Here is a 20,008-nt window from a genome sequence, read left to right as displayed (position 1 = left end):
CATTCTGACTGGTGTGAGGTGATACCTCATTGTAGTTTTGATTTGCATTTCTCTAATGATCAGTGATGTTGAGCATCCTTTCATGTGTTTGTTGGCAATCTGTATATCTTCTTTGGAGAAATGTCTATTTAGGTCTTCTGCCCATTTTTGGGTTGGGTTGTTTTGTTTTTTTTCACATTGAGCTTTATGAGCTGCTTGTAAATTTTGGAGATTAATCCTTTGTCAGTTGCTGAATTTGCAAATATTTTCTTCCGTTCGGAGCGTTGCCTTTTCATCTTGTTTATGGTTTCCTTTGCTGTGCAAAAGCTTTTAAGTTTCATTAGTTCCCATTTGTTTATTTTTGTTTTTATTTCCATTTCTCTAGGAGGTGGGTCAAAAAGGATCTTGCTGTGATATATATCATAGAGTGTTCTGCCTATGTTTTCCTCTAAGAGTTTTATAGTGTCTGGACTTAAATTTAGCCATAAGGAGAAATGAAACTGAGTTATTTGTAGTGAGGTGGATAGACCTAGAGTCTGTCATACAGAGTGAAGTAAGTCAGAAAGAGAAAAACAAATACCGTATGCTAACACATATATATGGAATCTAAAAAAAAGAAAAAAAAAAGGTTCTGAAGAACCTAGGGGCAGGACAGGAATAAAGACGCAGACGTAGAGAATGGACTTGAGGACATGGGGACGGGGAAGGGTAAGCTGGGACAAAGTGAGAGAGTGGCATGGACATATATACATTACCGAATGTAAAATAAATAGTTAGTGGGAAGCAGCCACATAGTACAGGGAGATCAGCTCGGTACTTTGTGACCACCTAGAGGGGTGGAATCGGGAGGGTGAGAGGGAGATGCAAGAGGGAGGGGACCTAGAGGGGTGGAATCGGGAGGGTGAGGGGGAGATGCAAGAGGGAGGGGATATGGGGATATATGTATACGTATAGATGATTCACTTTGTTATAAAGCAGAAACTAACACACCATTGTAAAGCAAATATACTCCAATAAAGATGTTAAAAATAAAAAAAAACCTATTTTACAAAAGACTAGAGAGCGGGGCTTCCCTGGTGGCGCAGTGGTTGCGCGTCCGCCTGCCGATGCAGGGGAACCGGGTTCGCGCCCCGGTCTGGGAGGCCGCGGAGCTGCTGGGCCCGTGAGCCATGGCCGCTGAGCCTGCGCGTCTGGAGCCTGTGCTCCGCAACGGGAGAGGCCGCAGCAGAGGGAGGCCCGCATACCACAAAAAAAAAAAAAAAAAAAAGACTAGAGAGAAGTAAAACTTTCTGTGCCGGTGACATGATTGTTTATGTAGAAAATTCTAATGACTGTATTAAATAGCCTTTAGCACTAATATGTGAATTTAAACGGTTCCTGAGGCTAAGGTGAACTTATGAACATCAATTGTATTTCCATGTACTAGCCACAAACAATGAGAAAATAAAGAGGCGAAAACAGTACTTTTAAAAATAGCATGAAAAACATGAACTATGTAGAGATAAATTTAATGGAATATATATAAGATCTGTAAAGAGCTAAGTAGGTGGGGACCCGTCACCACACCATTAAAATGCCAGGAATTCAACACAATCCCAGTAAAAATCCCAGCAGGCATTTTGTAGACATTAACAGCTGATTCTAAAATATGTATTGAAGTGCAGAGGAACTAGAATAGATAAAATAGTTCTGGACAAGACCAACAAAGCTGGTTGACTTACAAACACTACCTGATTACAAGACTGATGGTAAAGCTACGTTTATTAAGACAGCGTGGTACAGACATAAGGACAGACATGCAGACAGAGATCAGTGGAACAGAACAGGGTATGTAGAAAGAGACCCACATATATTTGGTCTGTTTAAACATACGTGCCAATGTAATTCAACATTTTTCTTTAGCCTTTATAATGGGGAAGCCAGTTTACATATAGAAAAGTACAGATGTATGGCTCAAGATTTAACACATACATGTCTGAAATGTTAAACAGAAATAAATACAACAGAGATAAAGACATGGTGGATAGTTGAGGAAATGCCACAGGGTGGTTGTTAATTGAATTCAAAACTTAGTGACAATCAGCACAAATGCCAAGGAACTTTGCCGACTACACTTTGCTCACCTAGCTTCCCAAAATAAAGCAAAGATTTCGTGCTGGTTCAACAACCACATGGTGTTGTGTACATTTGATGACAATATTTAATTCCTCTAAAAAGCACTTTTAAAAATACAGGAAATGTGTGATTATTCTAAGGAAACATAGATTAAAAAAATCAAAACAAGTAGTAGTCGTGGTGTTTATACTTGAATCACACCATGTGGTTTTCATAGCTCTTTCCACGTAGTGTTGGCACCCACCTCCCTCCAGTCCTGCGCAAAAGACAAAAGCAGGCAGTTTTCCTGAATTACTGGTGAGAACACTGAGGCCTCGTAAAGTTATGAGCTTTGTCTGGGGTACAGCACTGATTATATCCTAGGAGTTTTGTCTGCTCCATATGTTTTTTTTTTTTTTTTTTTTTTTTTTTTTTGTGGTATGCGGGCCTCCCTCTGTTGTGGCCTCTCCCGTCGCGGAGCACAGGCTCCGGACGCGCAGGCCCAGCGGCCATGGCTCACGGGCCCAGCCGCTCCGCGGCATGTGGGATCCTCCCAGGCCGGGGCGCGAACCCGGTTCCCCTGCATCGGCAGACGGACGCGCAACCACTGTGCCACCAGGGAAGCCCCTATATGTTTCTTTATATGGTAGAGCTGTGAACAGGTTTAGCTATAGTGGATCACGTGATACCTTTGTTTTCCATTTGAGGCACACAAAGTACCCCTCTGGTACCTTGTTAATAAGCAGATGAAGAAAATGAGATCCTAGCTCCAGATGTTGCTCATGTTGACACACCATCTCTTTTGTTTTTTCCTTTTATCTGACAAATTCGTTAACTCTGTAGACATTAAGTGGCTTTTATGGAGTCGTCTTCATAGTCTCAAGTGCTTGGGGAGATTTACAGGACTTGTGTACACACCTCGTGCTGAGGGGGTTAAGGCAGTTGAGGGGTGACGAGCTACACTCAAGACCGTGTTCGGTCACCGATCTGGATTATGTGCCGGTAGCTGTCAACGTGAGGGGTGGCCCGTGTCCTGTCGGCGCTGTGACTTGGGCGTGGGGAGTGGACACCCCAGCTAGACTTAATCATCGGTTAGATTCCGTGGGTGGGGAGGCGAAGGGGGACCTTCTAGTGGAGTGGAGCTTGATTCAGGAAATGCGGGGAGATGAATCTGGGAGGATGAAGGGGAGGAATTTAGAAAAACTTAAACGACAGGTCAAAGAGTTGACATCGGATTCTGTAGATGTTAAAGAGCCATGCAGGAGCTTTGTGTTTGCTTCTTCTCTGCTCGTGGAGCCACACGATGCAGGAGAGGTTTTGTCATCACAGGGCTGTAATGTATTCCAGTCCTGGGGTGGGGCTGAAAGACTGCAGGACTGGCCAGGCTGTTCTGGCTTTTGCAGAGTGCCTGTAGCAAACTTGGTTTTTCAGTGAGCGATGAAATCCTGAGTGCAACCATTTGTCCTCCTAGCTGCTGGTGCTTCCTCTTTTATATGGAGCAGATGAAGTCCAAGGCGGAATGGGTTTACTATTAGGATGATGACGCTAAGTCAGAGTTCCCCTTTTAGGGAACATACATCTCGTTCCCCTGGCGGCGAGTGCTTGACTGCTCCTTACGTGGAAGGTTCACGTGATGCGGACATGAGGACGGCAGGATTCTGTGCCGAGTGGTTGCTGACAGCCTGGGAGTTGCTTCCTAGACCAGCGCTGGATGCAGCACTGTCAGGGCATTGAGCCGTGACCTCGCCCCTTGCTCATGTCTTACCTTGTTCTTGTAGGAATGAGGATATTGCCTGATGTTTGTGCTGGTCCATATTCATTGAATTCCTTTATTTTACCAACGAGAGCTCATTTCTAATATCACGCTAATTAAACCACTCATTTTGCCAATGAAAAGCTACTTTTTTTTTACTAAAGTATTGTTGATTTACAGTGTTGCGCCCATCTCTGCTGTACAGCAAAGTGAGTCAGTTATACACATATAGACATTTTTAAAAATATTATTTTCCATTACAGTTTATCACAGGATAGTCAATATAGTTCCCTATGCTATACAGTAGGACCTTGTTGTTTATCCATTCTAAATGTAATAGTTTGCATCTACCAACCCCAAACTCCCAATCCATCCCTCCCCCACTTCCCTCCCCCTTGGCAACCACAAGTGTGTTCTTTTTGTCTATGAGTCTGTTTCTGTTTCATAGATAAGTTCATTTAGATTTAGATTCCACATATAAGTGATATATGATATTTGTCTTTCTCTTTCTGACTTACTTCACTTAGTATGATAATCTCTAGATCTGTCCATGTTGCTGCAAATGGCATTATTTCGTTGCTTTTTATGGCTGAGTAATACTCCATTGTATATATGTACCACATCTTCTTTATCCATTCATCCGTTGATGGACATTTAGGTCGTTTCCATGTTTTGGCTATTGTCAACAGCACGGAAAAGCTACTTTTTTTTTTTTTTTTCGCGTTACGCGGGCCTCTCACTGTTGTGGCCTCTCCCGTTGCGGGGCACGGTCTCCGGACGCGCAGGCTCAGCGGCCATGGCTCACGGGCCCAGCCGCTCCGCGGCATGTGGGATCTTCCCGGACCAGGGCACGAACCCGCGTCCCCTGCATCGGCAGGCGGACTCTCAACCACTGCGCCACCCGGGAAGCCCGAAAAGCTACTTTTAATACTCAGTAGGCCAAATAGCAAGCCTCTGGTGTCAATCAAGGTATGAATACTTGAAAGATGTGACTGGCTTACATGCTGGCCAGGTCTGCATTGGGACCTTTCCGATTCAATGCCACTGACCCAGGAATCTGAGTTCTCAGTTAAGGCCAGTGACTGTCCCTAAAGTTGAAGTTTTAACTAAATGATCTGTACATTGTATTTTACTGTTGACACTGAAGAATATTTTATGAAGTTCTTAAATTAACTTGTTAAACAAATTACAGAAATATCAGTGCCTCTCCATCTGTTCACTTAAGTTCACAATTTCGGCGTGGTGGTTATAGCATGTTTTTTGTTATTCTCTCTGCTTTACTTTTTATGTTGATCAAAAGGTTTAGGGAAATATACCTGTAAAGAAGGAAGATGTCATGAAGAGGATCCAGGGCTTGTGTACATTGTGAACCTGCGTCCTGAAGCAGCTGTCACCCTGAAATCCTAGCGGGCAGTTTCCCAAGGTGTTCACAGGCCTCAGTGTGGCGTCCTTTGTGAGGTTCCCACTTGGCTTCCTGGCACAAGGTGTAGTTATGAGACTGCTTCTCATTCTGTCTGGATTCTGTTGGTCTGCAGCTGGGAAAATCTTTGTTTGCCAGATCCCTGCCCAGTTCTTTATTTCTTGGCAGGTTCATTTACTTTTTTTTTTTGTCATAGTTTGTCTCCCAAACAGTCCCCAACCTGGACTCATGATAATCATGGGCTTCTTGCTCTTGAAGGTGGGGAAGCTGTTATGGTCCTTCATGCCCAGCGCTGCCTGTTCTCTGACTTTGTCACAGTGTTTAAACAGATTTCAAAGGGTCATCGTATTCCAGTGCATTGAAGATGCCTCATCAGGGGGCTCTGTGATTGGGTGGATTTTCTGACCTTGTAATTCCCTGTAGGCCCACATGGCCTCCTACCCCCAAAGATAGAGACTTAAATCTTACCATAGAATAGAAGTTGAAACACGTATGGTTATGAAAATGAAAAGACCGTGTGAAGGAATGTTTATGTGATGAATCTACATTGACTTGTATAAAATGCTGTTTAATGTTTTATGGATGTTTGCGTGTATATATATATGCACACCACACGTATGTTTATCATAGAAATGATGTTGCAAATGTCAATCAGGAAGACTCCATTTTTTTCATGATTGAATTAAAATAGCTTATTTTTTTTTTTTTTTTTTTTTAAATATAGCAAGATCAACTTTACACCTGGGCTGCGGTTAGTCAACCCACACACTCGCTGGATTATACAGAAGGGCAGTTTCCCAGGAGAGTCCCAGCTGCTTGGCCACCATCTAAACCTCCTGAAGAAGAACACAGGCCCAAGGATGCTGACACAGGTAGGCCTCCGGGAAGAGTGAATATTCTGAAAGTAACATCGAATAACTATGCAGCACCTACTGGGTATTGAGTCTGGGTTTCTCTTCCAAGTATTTCTTAGATTATAATCTGCATATAACTCAAGGTAAATCACTGGGAAGCTTGTTAAATTGAAAATTCTTATGCCCCATCTTTAAGGCTGCTGAGTTCTGGGGAACGGGACACGGGGTTGTCCAGTTACTACAGTGTATATAAAGTCCGAGAACGACTGCTTCGGGGTCCAGCTGTGGCCACCACCCGGGGGGAAGCTGCACACTCTGCATGGGCTGAGAGCTCGGAAAGGAACTTTCTGCCTACTTGTTTCAAGGGTGGTGGCCACCATATCTCTTTCCCCTGTCTCTTCCCTTACTGCTTTCTTTGAACTTTTCTTCTTTTTTTTTTCTTTGCCTTCAGAGATAACTGACAGAGGCAAAATAGAGAAACATGTTTTACTAAATCTAAATTTTAAGTAATTAAAAAAATTGTTTAGTGTTCAGGTGTAATATTTTTCTAAAAAATATTTCTTTTTGGTTGTTTTTTTCTCTTTGTCCCTTGTGTCATCCTAAAGTAATTTGTGTTATTTCTGAAGTATTTTGAAGGTAACATGAGATTAATGTCAGCTTTATATGGAGCCTGAAGCTAGGAAAACACTTTGTATTTATTGTATTGAATTACGAATCCTATTTTTGTAACAATGTTTTTATGGAATTTGGTTGTTTATCATTATCTAACTCATGAGTTCCCTTTAAAGCCAACAATGACCCACACTGTCGGGGACTTTATTGTAGGCTCCTGCCCAAAGGTCTGCAGAGGGGCCTAGTGCTTATAACTTCTGTTTTTCTCCCAGTCCTGGAACGATGCATTTACCTGTTTCTTCTTTGCACTGAGGCACTGAATGGGGGCCCACACCTAATGCTGCATGTCCCCCTTTTACTATCCGATGCTTTTGGAACACTGCTTAGTGTTTACTTGGTGGACTATACTCCCTGAAATGAACCACATACGAGAGATGCAATGTAGGACACGTGTTCTGCGTAGGGCTCTGAGTTTCCTGTGGTGCAGAGAACAGCTGATCAAGGGCCAAGGTAGACCTTCAGAGACGAGGGGGTGCTGACATAATAACACATGAAAAAAACAAGCACATAAAAGCATAATTAGTTTTAAAAGGAAAAGCATATAACTAAAAGTAATGATCCCATTAAATACACTATTTTATTTGTTTACATTAAAAATTACTTACTGGTTAGGAAATAACTAGGTGTAGATATAGTAGAATCGGTCAATTTCAATGAGTTATTTTAACAGTTGTTCATATCTTGTGTTTTACATCATTGATTAGGATGATGTTTTCATTTTTTTCTTCCCTAGTGTGTCTACTTCTCTCAACTTTAACTGAAACATTTTATGTTACTGATTTTATTGTATACTGGAGGAACACTAGATGGAAAGTTAATTATTGATCATCTGAATTTTAGTTTGGTAGGAGATGATAGTCAGAATTGATGTCAGAAGTTTGTAACCTAGTTTTTTCTTCATTATTTGATGTAGCTTGCAAAATGCCAGAGCAGCAATTTTTAATATAACAACTTGTCTCCTTTTAAAATATGCCTTCTTGAAGAGGATGATGGAGGTAAGTAGAAAATAGTTTAATGTAGTGACTTGTTTTTCTCCAATTGATCTGTTTTAAACCCAGCAGCCCAACAGCTGTTTTGTCCAAATTGTCTAATGGTCCTTCTAAACTTTTCCTGCTGTGATTCCATGGGGCATTCTCATTCTGGGGCATTCACCTTCCCTGTGGTAGGCAAGCAGTCAGTTGTAACAGTGAGAATGAAATAATGTAGTAAAAACTGTGCATAGAGTCTACTGTTTAAAAAAAAGGGTATGAATTGTAGTCTTTGATAATGTGATTATTAACAGTGCTTAACTATTTCTAGTGCACTTGACTGTGACTGGTGCAAGGATGTCACGGCTAGAATCACTGTTTGCAGCATCTGGTCCCTTTCAGTTTTGACTTAAAGAGCTCAATGGCTTTTTTCCTTTTTGAAGAAGAAAGACTTGTGGTTCCATCTTAAAAAATTGACAACTTGGTTTTTCTTTGCCTTTTTTTTTTTTTTTTTTTCTCTTTTGGCTCTTCTCCACACTGGTTACTAATCCACATGTCCAGCTAATTCAGATTCGTGGTGCTGCCTTTCTCGGGAACCTCACTTTTGTTTTTCCACGATCCATTTTGTGAAACGGGTTTTACTCCACCTTCACCTATTGATGTAGAAACGGACCCTCTGCTATGTGAGTCTGAGTGCAGAGGCTGCGGTGAAGCCTCAAGGGCTGTGGATTCCTGGGAATCTTTGGCTCCCAGCCTGTACCCTGCAGCCTGTCTATGTTGCCTCCACAGTGGAGCCTGACTGTCTGAAGTCTGTAGAATGTTTCCTGGAAGGACAAGGCTGGAAGGGAAGTTAGGAAGCATTGTGCTTGCTCCAGAAGTTTGTGGCAGAAATAGTAATAAGAAGAAAACTTTTTACTTACCTTGTTTTCTCTTTCTCTTTGCTCTCTTCATTTTCCTTTACTTATTTAATACAACCTACCTCCCTGCCACGGTGGTTCTTTCTTCTGGAGCCCCGTGGCATTTTATTCATATCTCTATCATGTGGATTATTTAGATATGTAATTTATCTGTCTCTACATATCTGTCTTCTGTGTAGACTCCCGACATTTCAAGACCATTGGACACATAGTATATACTTAAATATTTGAGTGAATAAATGAAGACCTTTTGTTGAAAAAGATAAAAATAAATAAAATATCTACTCAGCATATGAATGCAAGTATCTGATGGAGTGCTGTGTGCTGAAACAGCTTGAGTACCATTTTAGGGGCTCACTACCAAGCTTCAAAAGTTATTCGATAGATTTACACAAAGAGAGAATTAACTTTAGTTTTGAATGTGTGGAGAACAGGGTCAAGATGTCTAGGTGTGAACAGAGACTTGATCATTCTTGGTGTGTCTTTGGAAAATCAAGGCCCTTATCTTCCTTTAAAAATGTGAATGATCAAGAGAGTGAATGGAGGACTGATTTTAGAAAGGCAGTTCTGGACACAAAAAAATCCTGGAGGAAAATATGGAAGGAGAGCTGGTAGAAACATGACAAGCTTTTTGTGTAGAAATCTTAAAATATGTTTACATGCTGGCTGAAAGAATGGTAACCGACCTTGGCTCCAAAAAAAAGATCTGAGCAGCTTATGAATAATGTGAGGTGCACAAAAGGATTACAAAGGAAAACAGATTAAACTGAAAGGAATTTAGGATGGGGCAATAAAATGAGGCTGGAGTGTATTTCATGCTGAAGTGTATTTCAGAAGGACTTGCAGTTTTTAAAGGTAGTTGAAATTTATACCTTGGGTTTAAGGTAGAAGGGAAGTGGAAACAAGTCTGTATCATGCCTTGTGTGTCTGTGAAATGAAAAGCAACAGTCCCAGAAGGACAACTTTGCTGTCCTCTAGTATCCAAAAGAAGGGTTTCTACTGGTTCTTAATAAAGGAGATTCTGTGGGATGAAATGCAAATAACAGTATCCTCACCCTATTTCCAGGTCTGTCCCAATGCTATAACACATGTTCACTTGAGGTAAAGCAGAGATTCTGTAAGGGGCCGGGGGATGTTTGATGGCATTCGTCTCTCAAGGAATAAAATGCTCTAGAACAGATCAACTGTGTCTCCTGGAAATGATTCTCCATGTTAAGTTTTTTTTAATCAGCCCGCATTTCCCCCTTACATATGCAAGCTAACGCCCGTGTGTGGACAACCTTTGTTGACAATGACGGGCAGATCCAGACTAATAAGCAATCACATATGCAGAATAGTGTTGACTGCTTTTAGGAAAATTACATGTTTAACCCCATCTTCATTTGTGGAAGGACAGGGTATACCAGAAGTAAAGACATCTACCATTTGTTAGGCCGCTAATCGTAAGTCATGCTATTTAAATGAAATTTAATGAATTCTCTTTCAATTAAATTGACTAGATTTGAATCAAATTGATGTATAGAATTAAAGAAGCATAATTTAGTTATTTTATATAAGTGCATTTCTCACTAAAATGTAAAACTTTTTAGAGACTTCTTAGTTCATTTTTCAGAAAGCATATTTTGTATATTTAAAGGGGTGATTTGATTTACTTTCCCTTCCTACCAGAGTGTCATGTCCTGCTTATTTTTCTTGCTGTCCCCTCTACAAATGTAAAACTTATCCACATATGTTTTGTTTTATAAGTCATAGGCTTATTTGTAATAATAGAGAGCTCATTTCTAGAACATATTTGGAATTGTGGGGAGTCCAGAACTGTTTGTGAGGTAACTTTAAAAACATGGAACATTTGAAGTTCTGTCAGGAAGGTTCTTTCTCCTACTTTGCTTCGCAGTAATGTTTTAAAACCAGTCTAGTTTCTTAATCCTTAGGGCGGGTGAGTGGAGGAGTTGGCAGTTAAGATGTGCCCTTGAGAGCTTCCCTGGGTCGCTCCGAAAGCAGCCGTCCTGTTGATGAAGGGGGCTGTCTGGACTGTCTGCGGGCGCGGGGCTGAGGAGGAGGGGCTCCTGAAAGCTCCGGGCCCTGCGGGGAGGATGTTGGGGCGAGGGCCCGGGGGTTCGCACAAGGGGTCTTCGCTCTGAGGATGCTGGAACCCAGTGGGCTTCTTATCTGCCTGCCCACGGGCTCCCGACTCAGCCGGTGCTCAGAGGCAGCTCACTGGGCACAGCCCGGGCCTGTGGCTTCCCTCTACGGGCAGCGCTTTTTGCGATTTTTCATGCTTCTCTTTACTCTCTTTCCCTTCCTTCTTTTTTCTCTTTCTTACTTTTATTCTCCCCTATTTTCTTTCTCCTTGACATTTATTTTTCTTTGTTTCTTCTCTTGATTATTCTCATTCATTTTCCCCTTGCTTTATAGTTATTCTATACATTTCTTTCACCTTAACATCTTGACCCTCTAGAACTCCTGTACTACAGCTTATGATTTTGAAGAGAATATTTTGACGTATAAATTTCTCCTAGATGTCATAACACACTGATTCAAGGAAGTAAGTGTAGTGAAAGAGGTGAGGGTGGGAGAATGAGCTCAATTCAGGTAGCCATTGAATTAGATAGAGAGAAACTCAAAGTTTAAGTGTAGGTGATCAAAAAATTGCAATATTGATAAGTCTTTCTAGTTCATTGTTCTGGTGAGGTGTACACATTTCTTTTTACCATCAGAGCCAGAGGTTTGCTTTTTGGGGCAGGTCACGAGGTCTAGGGCTATAGAGAAAAGCTGGGAAACTCTGCGTGCGTCTCTAAGGGAAAGAACTATTCGTGACCCTCCCAGGAGACCCTGTGGGCTCTTCCTCCACCATCTACATAGAAAGACAGGAAGAGAAAATGTTCTCGTCTGTACGAAGCCCCAGGACCTTGTCTCAAGTCTCTTGTGTTTGGGAGGATTTGGAGGTGACTTAAACCAGCAGAAAAGAAAAGGCGTTCAAGAGTCTGGATTTGCTTTAATATTAACTGTCCTCGCTTTGACGTTAAAGCTCTTTCTTCGAAACTGGCCAACTCTGGTGTTGTGTTCAGAGTAGAAATTTGTCAGTGTAAGAGACAAACGTTTTGATAAACTTAGTGAAATGCAGTATTTGGGGAAAGGCCTGCATTGTTAATATTCTGATGCCACAGTGACACATGTTGGTGAGTGATGACGTCATGCTGTTCTTAGTGATTTTGTTCTGAAAGATGTTCTCTCAGCTCAGGTGCAGGCCTAGTGATGGCCCAGCACCCACTTTCCTGGGGCTCTTGCTTCACTTCCATGGTTTCTTCATTCTTTGATCTCTCCTTTCATCCCCTCCCACAACTACTCAACACATATTTTAAACATCTGTGGTGCGCCGGACACTGTTGTGGATGCTGGGGATTCATTAAGGAAGAATCTACGAAGTCTCTCTTCACAGCGTTTGACTTAGTCGAGGGGAGAGCGAAGTCGGCAAACAAGTGAATTCTTCAGGCTTTCCTTAGAGAATCTGCACTGTGGAGAGAGAGAGGGAACAGGGTGCTCCTGGAGCGGGTGGGGGCGGGGTCAAGGGGTGCTCTTGGGAGCAGGTGGGGGCGGGGCCACGGGGGTGCTCCCGGGAGCGGGTGGGGGCGGGGGCAGACATTCTCCCCCTGCCCCCATTGGACATCCTGTGGCCAGGGCGGGACTGGAGTGTTACAGGGCGGCAGGAGGGCCAGTGTGGCCGGAGCACTGTGAGCGGGTGTGGAGCCAGAGAGGTAGGGGTGTGGGCAGGTGGAAGGAGGTCCGTGGGCCCAGGTGGAGACGGTGCTTTAATCCAAGTGAAATGAGAACTTTCAATGTAGTTTAGCAATATGCTGTACAATTTAAACCACGACTGCCTTTTATTTTTTCTGTGCATTGTCACATACATGTCACATACTAGAATGCTGCTGAATTGGGAAGGTCTGAAGTATCCCCCAGAACGACAGCTGTATGCTGTCAGGTGTCTGGTCTGCATGCCAGTCGGGGGCAGGGAGTAGCGTGAAGGTCAGGAGACAGACTCATCTTTGTCTCGCCACCAGCCTCTGTGTCAGGACCTCGGTTCCTCACTGCAGATGCCCAGGAGGGGCGAGGGGCGTCGTTCCCAGACTCCCATCCGTAGAGCATTGGGGGTTCCTGGAGGCTCTCTTACGTTTTTATGTAACTCCCGTGCAAGCTTCACTTAGAGGAAAGTATCCCCTAGCTTAAAAAACAAAAGAAAACATGGCCTTGGTTACCCCTTAGGTTTTCCAGCATGAAGAATTTTCAGTCCCGTAGGTTCTCAAATGACAATTACTCAGTGCCTCTTGGTGAGTGCTCATTACCTCTCACTGAAAGTGGAAGGTCAGTTGTCAGTAGTCAGGTAAGGCATCCAAGATCCCACCCTTCCAGACTGGGGAGTTGGCTTCTGTCACTGTACAGACTTAAGTGAATAATATGAACAGTGAATGTCTTGCCAGATACTTCATGGCACAAAGTAGAAACTAGCAATTGAGATAAATAATCATGACTAATGTGTAAAGAAGGATGTAGAGGTAATCTAATTTAAAAAATACCTAATGACATGAGTGTGTCGTTTTTTTGTGTTACATGTACTCAAAAGCAGTCATGTCCTCATAACACAGAGGTATAACCTGGGTGTTTGGGTGCTTATTATGAAAGGTAGCCTGGGTGTTTTGGTGCTTATTATGGTTGAAGGCATATTACAGTTAGTTTCATTTTGTGATCGGAGAAATGGGAAAATTTGCTCTTTAACATATTGCCTGTCTTCTTCCTTTTCAACCCAGAGTCTCAATCTGCTGTTTTAGAAACTCCGAAAAAATGTTCAGATGCTGCTCAGCAGGTAAGAAGATTTAATTAGGATGTCAGCTCCCTTTCCTCTCTTATTTGCCTCTGCTTTATCTTTCCATCTGCCCAGCCAGCTAGGTGGCCGTGTTTCTCAGCCTGCAGGAGACTCCAGTCAGGTGGGAGGGGGTTTTCTTCCATTCAGACTTTGTGAAGGAAATCAGCCTGGAAGTGGCACTGGGCACAAACTCCTCAGCATCCATGTTGTTCCATGTCCTGCCGGAGAGCTGGGCCCACAAGTGCTGGCTCCAGCAGGAAACAGCGGCTGCTCAGGTGTTGTATAGAGATGGGCCTGGTTGCACTAATAGTCACGTGGATGTGATTTTTTATAAGATGTGCCAGGGCTTTTCTAAAACCAAATAATATTCTTAAGTTGCTTTGGTGGATGAAACATTAGTTAGTGTCTGTTTAATTTCCACAGAAACTTTCTTACTCTGTTACTAAAGAAGCCACATTTTATGCCTTTTTTTCTTGCACCAAAATACACTTCCTGTAAAAATAGGAAAGTCTTATATGAAATAGTAATTGTGGTCAGCAATTGCTTTTTTGGTTATAAAGCCATTTTAAAAATTTATTTATACATTCTCCCAACTCTACCTTTGAAAATAACTTAGTGTTAGAAATTACCACCAAGAAGTGTGTTTTCTGGAGTGGGGTCTGAGTAGAAAATGAGACGGCTGCTTCCTGAGTTTCAGGCCCAGGTCAGTTTCTGGTCAGTTTGTGACAACATACTCAGGCTATCTGGGACATAGTGTTCTTCTCTGTAAAATCAAAGAATCTGATGATTTTTGAGAACTTTTCCAAGTATAAAATGACTTCCCTTTTTAAAAGAAGCAGCCCTGCATCATACATGAAAGTTTACTCCTCCTGGAGGGTAAATAAGGATATAAATTGGTTGAGAACTTTGTTTTATAAATTATGTGATGCTTTTCAGAAATATAGCTATTCTGGTCACTTTCATAAGAGTAAAGATGTTCTTAAGGATAATGTCATAAAACAGGTTTTCCCAGCTTCTTTTTTTTTTTTTTTTTTTTAAGAGCAGAGACTTCCATCAGGCTGGGGCACTTGAAGAGCCCTGGTGGACTTAGCTGGTAGTTCATTAACTGTCATGATTAACCAGTAGTGAATACAATGAAGAAAAATGAAAAGAGGTTAAGAGAAATAAAGTGAGAAATAATTAAGAAAAACAGTGTCCTCAAAATATCTTCTCATTATTTTTGCAACACTTTTTTTGGCATGACTAAGTTGTGATCTGGGATAATATGTTAGATCTTTCTAGTTCTTATTTCCAGGGCATATATTACTGAATTCTCTTGTTATATTGATAACGCCAAAGAAAACCTGGACAAAAAGTATTATATACTATCAATGGTGACCAAACACCAACAACATTGCTTTGTGTATTAAGATTCCAGCTGGAATAATTCAAGGTAGATATTTATGTGTGTAAAATTATAGTGATTTTCTATGTTTCATGAGCTCTGAACCAATAATAAGCAGAAAACCTGATGAACTGGGTGATTTTAAAACACCTGATGTTGCAGCTTGGAAACTCACGTGGGAAATAGATTGATTTAAATTTCACACCTTCTCATTTCCTTGTTGCCAGTGAAGTGTCTAGAAGCTAGAAAATATAATAAATTAATTGAGTAGTAAGATTGTTGGGAAGCAATTGAAGCCTAGCCCTCAGTAATGACATCATGTACTCTTGGAATCGGTGACTTTTTTTCATAAGTTTACTTAGGGACTGGTTCGTTTCTGAGATGATGTGTGTCTCTTTCATAAGAGCCTAAAGTAACCACCATAAAAGGGATTCAGGAAACTAGAATTAATTACCTATGTACTGTGTACCTGTTCTTTTACTGCATTATCTTATGTGATTCTTATAATATCCCTTTAAAGTAACTATTATAATTCACATTTAACTGATAAGAAAATGATGTTTATAGGAGTTAACTTGCTTCAGGTCAAAAATTGATAAAGGGTAAGAGCCATGGTATGAACATAGGTCTGTTCGACTTTATACCTCCTGTTCTCTCCACTATGACAAAAATTAGACTTTTGCACGTGTAATCAAACTGCAGCTGTTTAATACCATCTCATGCCAAGATCATCAAATGGATGAGGTGAGAAGTTTATTGTAAGTTATTCTATTGTATTTATACCATTTATAAGAGACTGATGTCAAGATATGTTTTAGAGGCATAGATTGAAGCTGATTAGATCACAGACACATGTTTAACTTTGTGCTAAATTGTGTTGATTTTACTAACTTTAGTGCTTCACTGCTCTTAAAAAAAAAAAACGTACGGTTCTGTTTTTTACATAGAGTGCCTTGCTTCTTAGTTACTAGAGGGCAGTCTGTCTGTCTGTGAGCTTCCCCTGCAGAGGAAGTGGGGGGCTTCCGGTGGGTTTGCTGTGTGACTGATGAAGGCGATGCGCGCGGAGAGTGGGGCCCTCCACAGAGGTGAAGCGCATCCTGCACTCTTGGTTTTCTTTATGTGTGCGTCCAGGCACCTGTTCTCTCCATCCAAGCGCGCTGGAATTTACGGAATTGGTTTTGTCTTTTGCTCTCTCCCTGTAATTAATAATTCTGAGAGCTCCATATCCCTAGACAAAACACATGATTCCTAAAGCCTTTTCTCAGCTGGAAGGAGTGGAAGGTGCGGGGATACTCTGCATCTGTGGAGGGAGACGTGTGGCCACCCCTGAGTGTTGTCACCCATGGTCTCGTGGGATCAGGAAGTTGTAAAACAAAACTGCTTTCTTTAGACGTCACTTACTGATTAATTTCAAATAATCTGCTCTGAAATCTGCTGTATCTAAAGAGTTATTTCATAAAACGAAACAGAACTGTCTCAATTCTGTTTTTTATTCTTTGGCATTTGAAATACTATTTAAACTGTAAATCCTTTTGCATTCTACAATATATAAATAGCCAAATATCAATTACATTCTCTAGAAACATTTACCCCTATGTTAAAGATTAATATATGGTAGTTAAACTGGTTACCACCCAGTTTTAAACTTATTTTTAAGTTATATAAATAATTTTAAATTAATAATAATTAATAATTTTGAAATTATATATAAAATATGTGCTTCAAAGTATTTTCCTAAAACTCTCAACATCTTTCGGATGTAAATGGACTAGTTGAAAGGTAAATAAAATTTGATCTTTGAAAACTCTAGCTTTGGGTAGGAATTGGTACATCAAAGCAATTGAAAGTTGAGTCTTCCTACACATTACGGTATGGATTAATTGAGAACAACCACGTCTATTACAAAGTGTTGGATAATGAAAAGAAATTAACCAAGATCAACACTCTCTTACCACATATGTTGTATGCAACTAAATTCTCAAAGGTCAGAAAAATGTGTATGATTTGAGGTGAGTGGCAAAATCCTATCTCAGTCCAGTTTTAACCTCCTTTGAAATTGGCTTAATTCTCTTCCCCCAGGATCCTGCTCTGATCAGTCCTCCCCAGTCCTCTCAGTGCCTAATTGGGTTACAAACTTAACTGAGGAGTTGAGTATTCTTTTCTATTGGTTCTCCTTTTAGAGTATCTTTTCTAATGCTTTTTATACAATGACCACTCACTACAATTTATTGTTAGTTTCAGAAACGTGTTTATTTAGGAGCGAATCAAGGAATGTGTATGAATGAGGTGGGGTGGCCTGGTTGATGGCACTTGAGGGGTACTCACCTGTGTCTTGGCAGAGGCAAGTTCAGAGAGTAAAATAGAATTGGTCAGATCAAAAGAAAGGTGTGGGGAACGTAGTTCTGAAGGAATAGTGATGGAGACACAGAAACAAGGCACTTGAATTGCATGAGAATGTATTAGACATATCAAAGGTTGGGGGAAAATCGTATGTTCCTACTGAACTCTAAGGCAAAAAGTGACATGCATTCACATGTTAATTATAAACCCAGCACACAACAATTTCCAAGGTGAGTGACCGACTAAAATATAGACCAGAGAGAGGCAGCTTCAAGATGGCGGAGGAGTGAGACGTGGAGATTGCGTTCCTCCCCACAAATACATCAGAAATACATCTACATGTGGAACAACTCCTACAGAACACCTACTGAATGCTGGCAGAAGACCGCAGACCTCCCAAAAGGCAAGGAACTCCCCACTTACCTGGGTAGGGCAAAAGAAAAAAGGAAAAACAGAGACAAAAGAATAGGGATGGGACCTGCACCAGTGGGAGGGAGCTGTGAAGTAGGAAAAGTTTCCACACACTAGGAAGCCCCTTCACTTGTGGAGACGGGGTGTGGCGGGGGGAGGGAAGCTTCGGAGCCACAGAGGAGAGCAGAGCAACAGGGGTGCAGAGGGCAAAGCGGAGAGATTCCCGCACAGAGGATTGGTGTCAACCAGCACTCACCAGCCCGAGAGGCTTGTCTGCTCACCTGCTGGGCCAGGTGGCGGCTGGGAGCTGAGGCTTCGGCTTCGGAGGTAAGATCCCAGGGAGAGGACTGGGGTTGGCTGTGTGAACACAGCTTGAAGGGGGCTAGTGTGCCACAGCTAGCTGGGAGGGAGTCTGGGAAAAAGTTGGGTCCTGCCTAAGAAGCAAGAAGAGACCATTGTTTCGGGGTGCACGAGGAGAGGGGATTCAGAGCACCACCTAAACGAGCTCCAGAGATGGGTGTGAGAGATGAGCATGAGACAATAAGGTTGATGCTGCAGCCACCAAGGAACCAGTGTGCAAGCACCGGTCACTATCCACACCTCCCTTCCCGGGAGCCTGTGCAGTCCACCACTGCCAGGGTCCCGTGATCAAGGGACAACTTCCCTGGGAGAACACACGGCGCTCCTCAGGCTGGTGCAATGTCACACTGATCTCTGCCGCCGCAGGCTTGCCCCGTATTCTGTACCTCTCCCTCTCCCGAGCCTGAGTGAGTCGGAGCTCCCTAATCAGCTGCTAGTTTAAACTCGTCCTGTCTTGAGTGAAGAACAGATGCCTTCAGGCGACCTACAGGCAGAGATGTGGCCAAATCCAAAGCTGAACCCCAGGAGCTGTGTGAACAAAGAAGAGAAAGGGAAATCTCTCCCAGCAGCCTCAGGAGCAGTCCATTAAATATCCACAATCAACTTGATGTACACTGCATCTGTGCAATACCTGAATAGACAATGAATTATCCCAAAATTGAGGAAGTGGACTCCGGGAGCAACAATATATATATATTTTTCCTTTTTCTCTTTTTGTGTGTATGTGTATGCTTCTTTGTGTGATTTTGTATGTATAGCTTTGCTTTTACCATATGTCCTAGAGTTCTGTCTGTTTTTTTTTTAAGTATAGTTTTTTTAGCACTTGTTATCATTGGTGGATTTGTTTTTTGGTTTAGTTGCTCTCTTCTTTATTTTTTTTTTTTATTACTTTTAAACTTTATTTTAATAACTTTATTTTATTTATTTATTTTCTTTTTTCTTTCTTATTGTCTCCCTTTTCTTCTGTGCTGTGTGGCTGACAGGCTCTTGGTGCTCCAGCCGAGTATCAGTCCTGTGCCTCTGAGGTGGGAGAGCTGAATTCAGGACATTGGTCCACCAGAGACCTCCTGGTTCCACGTAATGTAGAAAGATGAAAAATATCCCAGAGATTTCCATCTCAACGCTAAGACCCAGCTCCACTCAAGGACCAGCAAGCTACAGTGCTGGGTGCGCTATGCCAAACAACTAGCAAAACAGGAACACAACCCCACCCATTAGCGGACAAACTGCCTGAAATCATAATAAGTTCACAGACACTCCGAAACACACCACCAGACATGGTCCTGCCCACGAGAAAGACAAGATCCAGCCTTATCCTCCAGAACACAGGCACTAGTCCCCTCCAGCAGGAAGCCTACACAACCCACTGAAACAATCTTAGCTACTGGGGCAGACACCAAAAAAAACGGGAACCACAAACTGTGAACAAAGAAGAGAAAGGGAAATCTCTCCCAGCAGCCTCAGGAGCAGTCCATTAAATATCCACAATCAACTTGATGTACACTGCATCTGTGCAATACCTGAATAGACAATGAATTATCCCAAAATTGAGGAAGTGGACTCCGGGAGCAACAATATATATATATTTTTCCTTTTTCTCTTTTTGTGTGTATGTGTATGCTTCTTTGTGTGATTTTGTATGTATAGCTTTGCTTTTACCATATGTCCTAGAGTTCTGTCTGTTTTTTTTTTAAGTATAGTTTTTTTAGCACTTGTTATCATTGGTGGATTTGTTTTTTGGTTTAGTTGCTCTCTTCTTTATTTTTTTTTTTTATTACTTTTAAACTTTATTTTAATAACTTTATTTTATTTATTTATTTTCTTTTTTCTTTCTTATTGTCTCCCTTTTCTTCTGTGCTGTGTGGCTGACAGGCTCTTGGTGCTCCAGCCGAGTATCAGTCCTGTGCCTCTGAGGTGGGAGAGCTGAATTCAGGACATTGGTCCACCAGAGACCTCCTGGTTCCACGTAATGTAGAAAGATGAAAAATATCCCAG

General features: G+C 41.9%; 1 protein-coding gene across 1 annotated transcript in view; it reads left to right on the top strand.

The window, feature by feature from the left end:
* The window catches only part of FMN2 (formin 2), a 315,875-nt gene that overhangs the window by 62,636 nt on the left and 233,231 nt on the right, over positions 1–20,008 (top strand). The window contains exons 7-8 of the mRNA XM_024131954.2: positions 5,971–6,118; positions 13,463–13,518. Coding sequence (XP_023987722.1) covers positions 5,971–6,118; positions 13,463–13,518 — 204 coding nt within the window. The remainder of the gene's footprint in view (positions 1–5,970; positions 6,119–13,462; positions 13,519–20,008) is intronic.

This window comes from Physeter macrocephalus, chromosome 20 (assembly GCF_002837175.3).
Source record: "Physeter macrocephalus isolate SW-GA chromosome 20, ASM283717v5, whole genome shotgun sequence".
Classification (NCBI taxonomy): domain Eukaryota; kingdom Metazoa; phylum Chordata; class Mammalia; order Artiodactyla; family Physeteridae; genus Physeter; species Physeter macrocephalus.
This window is presented reverse-complemented; position numbering and strand designations above follow the sequence as displayed.